The 6,514-nt window shown below is 37.6% G+C and overlaps 1 protein-coding gene across 1 annotated transcript in view; it reads right to left on the reverse strand.

Moving 5' to 3' along the window:
* Positions 1–729: 729 nt before the first annotated feature.
* Positions 730–6,514, reverse strand: part of LOC102816182 (F-box/WD repeat-containing protein 12-like) — a 24,694-nt gene continuing 18,909 nt past the window's right edge. Inside the window, exons 2-3 of the mRNA XM_006873320.1 lie at positions 5,266–5,319; positions 730–1,671 (exon numbers count right to left, since the gene is read on the reverse strand). Of these exons, the coding sequence (XP_006873382.1) occupies positions 730–1,671; positions 5,266–5,319 (996 nt within the window). The remainder of the gene's footprint in view (positions 1,672–5,265; positions 5,320–6,514) is intronic.

Below are 6,514 nucleotides of genomic sequence, written 5' to 3' on the forward strand. Positions count from 1 at the left end.
GAACATTCTAGCTGTTGCTATTAGGTGCCATAGAATCGGTATCACTCATAGCAACTGCAAGCACAACAGAATGGAACGCTGCGTGGTCCTGCACCAACCTTATTACCGTTGCTATGCTCAAGCCCATTGCTGCTACCACTGTGCCAATCCATCTTATGGGGGGGGCTTCCTTTTCTTCACTGACCCTCCACTTTACCAAGCATGATGTCCTTCTCCAGGGACTAGTCCCTCCTGATAATATATCTGAAGTATGAGAGATGAAATCTGATCATCCTGGTGTCTAAGGCTATACTTCTTCCAACACAGACTTGTTTGTTCTTTTGGCAATCCATGGCATTTTTACTAAATCTCCAACACTATAACTCAGCTGCACCAATTCTTCTACAGTCTTCTTTATTCATTGCCCAACTTTCACATTCATATGAGGTTATTGAAAATACCAGGGTCAGGCACACCTTAGTCCTCAAACTTGTTCTTGAACACTTTAAGAGGTCTTGTGCAGCAAATTTGCCTAATGCCCTTTGATTTCTTGATTGCTGCTTCCATGAGTGTTAATGTCTGATCCTAACAAAATGAAGTCTTTGACAACTTCAATCCCTTCTCCATTTATCTTTGTTATTTATTTGTCCAGTGGTACAGGGACAATTTTTTTTTTTTTTTAACAAAAGTAATCATTCTGTATTTGCAAATAGAATTCTCTTTACTATATTAACAAAGATGATTCATGGTTCATTCCATTATTTTCCATGTTCTAATAGAATGCATCAGCAGAATGCTGGAATTACAATATTTTGTCACCACACAAACAATGCTCATGTTGTCACATATTGCCTTGGGGGGGAAGCAGCTTGGTTTCTGATCACCTGGCACTTGTTCCAGGTGACAACATTTCCTGAGGTATGGATAGCAGCCTTCCTTCTCCCACATGAATACATGAAGAGAATTATCCATGGTTGTTGTGAGACTGTGGACAGGATCCATCCATAAGTGACAGATGTTCAACGGGTGGGCTCTAATTTCTTGTAGCAGGAGGCCATTGATGATGAAGATGAGTAACCTTGGCCCATTCTCAAAGACAATCATATTTCCATCATTGATTCCAAAATGATTAGGAGCATCCATATGAATTGGTAACATGAAACTTGTAATCTTATGTGCTTGGATGACTGTTTGGCCAACCAAGCACTCAGTTGTAAAGTCAAAAGTGGTAAATCGTATCCTTCTGCTAGAGTCTCTTCTGAAGATCATTGCTATCCTGTTTGTCTTCTTTAGGGCCCAGCAGGCGCTCCAGCACCATGAAGAGGAAATACAGAGAGACAGAGGGATGTCATCTTTTGATGGTTTCAGTAAGCACTCTGTGAGAAATACCATTGGAAAGATATGTTCATCATATCCAGATGCAAAGATCCACTTCTGGTTAGGAGAGCAGATCAGAAGTTCAACAGTATATCTAAGTTTATTAACACTAGAAATACATGTTAAATCAGGCACCGTAAATGTGTAGATCCCACCTTCACGATCACCTACCATCAGGAATGGACCACCCTTTGTGAGAAGAGCTTCCATGGAATAACAGTGCTGAGACATGGTGTAGGCAGCTAGAGCATCCCGATCTGAACAATTCCACACTTTGATTGTGCCCTCCAAATCCACAGTGAATGCGAGATGCTTCTGAGAGAGGGTTGTCATAAGTTTTTCTTTATATTGTGGTGCAATCCATACTGAAGGCTCTGGCCTTTGATCTTAATCAGTATTTTAAGTATTCTTCACTTTCAGCAAGCAAGGTTGCATTGTTTGCGTATTGCAGGTTGTTAATGAGCCTTTCTTCAATACTGATGTCACATCCTCTTCATATAATCCAGCTTCTTGAATTATTTGCATATACATTAATTAAGTATAGTGAAAGAATATAATTTTGGTGCATAATTTTCCTAATTTTAAACCATTCAGTGTTACTTTGTTCTGTTCGAACAACTGCATCTTGGTCTATGTACAGGTTCCTCATGAGCACAAGTAAATGTTTCAGAATACTCTTTCTAAAGATGTTATCCATAGCTTGTCAAGATCCACGTGATTGAAAGCCTTTGCATAGTCAATAAAGCATAGATAAACATCTTTCAGGTATTCTCTGCCTTCAGCTAAGATCCATCTGACATAGCAATGATATCCCTCATTCTACATCCTCGTCTTAATCTAGCTTGCACCTCTGGCAGTTCTCTGTCAGCGTGCTGTTGCAGCCATGTTTTTAATTATCTTCAGCAAAATTTTACTTGCATGGGATATTAACGATATGTATCTCATTAGATTGCCTCTCTTTGGAATGGGCACAAAGAGTTGGCCAGGTAGCTTTTTTCCATATTTCTTGGCATAGATGAGTGAGTTCCTCCAGTGCCCCCTCAGTCTGTTAAAAGATTTCAATTTGCATTCCATTTGCTCTTGAAGCCTTGTTCTTTGCCAATGTCTTCAGTGTACCTTGGACTTCTTCCTTCAGTATCATTGGCTCTTGATCATATGCTACCTCTTGAAATAACTGAACATTGACCATTTCTTTTTGCTACAATGATTCTGTATTCTATCCATCTTCTTTTGATGTTTTCTCCATCATTCAAAACTTGCCCATGGAATCCTTCAATATTTGAAATCAAAGCTTGAATCTTTTATTCAGGTCCCTCAACTTGAGAAATGCTGTACCTCTAGAAAAACAGATTTGGAAGTCCATATTATGTTCAATATTCTTCACCAACACCATAATTCAAAGGCATCAAGTCTCCTCTAGTCTTCCGTATTCATTGTCTAGCCTTCACATGCTCTATTTATTTATTTATGGGATTTGGAGTCTTGCTAGTACTGTGGTTAAGTACATAACTACTAACCAAAAGGTCATCATTTCAAAATCACTAGCTGCTCTACAGGAGAAGGATGTGGCAGGTCAGCTTCCATAAAGATTTAAAGCTTTTGTCTCTCTTGGAGGGTCAGAGAAAAAGAGGAAGACCCCCAAAGAGATGGATTGGCCAGGTGGCATCAAGTGTGGCAGCAGTACTGAGATTGGCCCAGGATTGGACATTGTTTCATTCTGCTGTGCATGGGGTCACTATGAGTCGGTTCCAACTTAATGGCACCTGACAACAACAACAACATAGGGTCGTTATGAGTCAAGTCAACTTAATGTTTTTCATGAAATATGTTGGTCTCTTATACAATAAGGCTAAAACATCTGTTAGAGTTATTCTGGAGAGGATTTCAATGAATCAATAAATTAATTAATCAAGTAAGGTCCTTGTAAAATTCAAGAGTGATCTAGGGGTGGCTCCTTAGAAATCGAGAATATGTAACTGAAATACAAAACTTAAATAAAGAAATGAAAATAAATAGGAAAGATGTGAGCATTACATAGGAGACCCCATTAAACAAAGGTTCCATTCTTTACATTTCTTAATTTTATCCAGAATTTTGGTTTCCATATCAAGCTTTAGATTCTTATCTGGTTATAGCAATTGTTCATCCTCAAAAGAAATCAGTGTGTGACATCTTTCAAAGGGCTGTTTTGGAGAAGGCAAGAGTTGGAATGTCCATGACACTTCAAAGAAAATCCAATCATGGTGGATCCTCAGACCATCATGTTCTTAATCAATAAAATTTGGTACCCCACTAACATGACCATAGCCAGCCTACCCAGAAGTGGGAACTGAATTTAGGGCAACTAACAGAAAGGTGAGCCAGCAGGCTATGAGATAGTTTGCACATAATACTTTTTAGAACAGGGATAATGATGAGTAATTACAGGAACCATATTCCCTCATTTGAGGAGTATTTACATTTAATACATAAATTGGAATGGGCATTTTGAAGATGGAACAGAAGATAAAATAAACCAAAGAAAGAACGTAGATAGAGGCAACGAGATGACATTGAATATGCTAAGATTACTAGTAGGCAAAAGCTATGAGAAAACAGAGGTCATGAGATAAATAAAAAAGTTAAGGTATGAGTGTGCGCTGCTAAAGGAGACAGACAGACCCTTGCTTGTGTTACTTTAAGGGTAGGAGATGAAGCAAGCTACTTCTGACATGCTGTCCAGGTAACTTGTTAGAGTCATTTTTGATTTTAGTTAACTCAATTCTTTAAAAGACATTCCAGTCTACAATATTAAAATTCCTATGCAGTTATTGCTTTCACCTGCATTACAATATGAATCTTATACAATACTTTTCTACTTAACAAACAAAACCAAAGAATGTGTACCACTATGAGGATGGTACAGGACTGGGCAGTATTTTGTTCTGTTGGACATAGGGTTGCTTTGAGTTGAAACCCATTTGAAAACACTGAACAACAGGAGTCTGGGACATAGCCCAAACAGCTTATCACCAGCTCCACATTTGTTTGCAGTCTCATGTGTTTTTGTTTTTTTAATCTTTATAATTTCATGAGAAAATATCATCCTTCTCCTTATGACATTTATACTGGTTTTTATATAAAAATAATGCTTTATCCTTTGGTTAAAATTAACAATGCAGGGAGATATGTCTCTCTCTGTCTCTCTCTCTCTCTCTCTCTCTCTCTTTTTTTTTTTTTCAGTTTCTTCCCAAAATACCTGCCAGACTGCTATGCAATCTAAGATATGGCTACCTCAGTGTGAGAAACAACATCTTTTATTATTTGAGTTATCTGAGTGACTGAAGATCTTAACAATGGTTTTGTTGTTGTTAGGGGTTGTCAAGGCAGCTCTGACTCAGAGCAACCTTATATACAACAGAACGAAACACTGCCCAGTCCTACACCAGCCTCACAATCATTGGTATATATGAGTCCATCGTCCATTGTTGCAGCCATTGTATCAAACCATCTCCTTTGGAATCTTCCTTGTATTCCCTGATCCTCTACTTTACTAAAGCATGATGGCCTTTTCCAGGGATTGGTTCTTCCTATTAACATATCCAAAATCTGTGAGTTGATGTGGTTTTAAAGAGATATAAATGTGTGTGTCCTGTTCTAGAGCCTCTTCTGAGTCACACAAGCCCAAATTACATTCTAGATGTTTTCAATACTTGTCAATTGATAATAAAATAAAATAAATGCTACAATGCAATAGAATTTGATGATGGATTTGTAGAAAGCTTTATATATTTCTGTGGTGGTGGTTGTATGTCATCAAATTGGTTCCAACTCATATCGACCTTTTTAGGGGTTCCAAGACTCTAAATCTTTATGGGAGTAGAAAGCCTCATCTTTCTTCTGAAGAGCAGCTGGTAGATTTGACCTGCTGTCTTTGCAATTAGCAGCCCAACTCATAATACACTGTTTCCAGGGCTCCTTTACCTTCTTATATAGATTATTATATTTTGTTTGCTGTTTTTCTTAAGTCAGTTTTTATTTCTTCCCACTTATTTCTAGTCTTTAAGGAAAGCCATCTTCTTTCCCATAAACTTCATTGAATTTTTTTTTTTTTTTTTTTAAGAGAGAGAATGTAATAGACATTAGCAGTAAGAAGAGAATTGAGGATGAGGATTAGAACTAAAACTTGGTCAAGATGTATAGTACTTTATGGCATAATAGTTTTCATTTCATTTTATTTAAAAATTAATTAAATTAAACATTAAATGTTTTTATATTCTGAAGTCTTGGTAGTTATTAAATGTTATTATTTATTAAAATCCTAATAAGAATTAGATTTTAAATTAAATATTGACTCCTGATAAATTAAATTTAAATAATTAAGCCTAATATTAATGATGAAGGCTAGCAGAAGAGAAGGGAATCAATTGTGGAACCCACTTTTTATGAAAAATATGAGTATTTGTTAAAATATGATGGTTTTCCAAGCCACCTTTTTTTTTTTGCCCTTTGTTAGTGTCTACGTTCTTTATAAAACAGTTTACACTTAGTAGGTACCATCATATCCAGTCAAATTTATTCACAATCCACTAGTGGCTATGTACAACATTTCGACTCTAAAGCCTTTATTGGACATTACTAAATACCACACAAGGATCCCTAGTGAGATAATGGGTTTAGTGCTGGGCTGCTAACAACAAAGACGGTGGTTCAGACAACCAGCAACTCCAAGGAAGAAAAATGAGGTTATCTGTGATAGTTAAGGTTTTGTGTCTAATTGACTGAGCCAGGATTCCCAGTGATTTGGCCATTGAGATGCAGTTATCTCCATAATGAAATCTGATATAATGTAATTAACTCTATGATGAAGACTGCTATGAGCAGCCAATCAACTGAAAGGATGTTTCCTCAGGCATAGTCAGGCAAAGCTTGCTGGTTCTCTGCTGGGTCTGGATTTTGCATCTGGCTCATCCTCTGAACTCCAGTTCTTGGGACTTGGGCCAGTGACCTGCTTTATTACCAGCAGATCCTGGGGATCCTGTTGCCTGTCTGCTTACCTGCCAGACCTGCCTGCCTGTCTGCCTGCTTGCCTGCCTGCCAATCTTGATTCATCTGACCAGGACTTGGGACTCTCCCACTTCTACAACTGTGTGAGCCATTTCCTTAATAATATATATAT

The sequence above is a fragment of the Chrysochloris asiatica genome, unplaced genomic scaffold (genome assembly GCF_000296735.1).
Source record: "Chrysochloris asiatica unplaced genomic scaffold, ChrAsi1.0 scaffold00236, whole genome shotgun sequence".
Taxonomy (NCBI): domain Eukaryota; kingdom Metazoa; phylum Chordata; class Mammalia; order Afrosoricida; family Chrysochloridae; genus Chrysochloris; species Chrysochloris asiatica.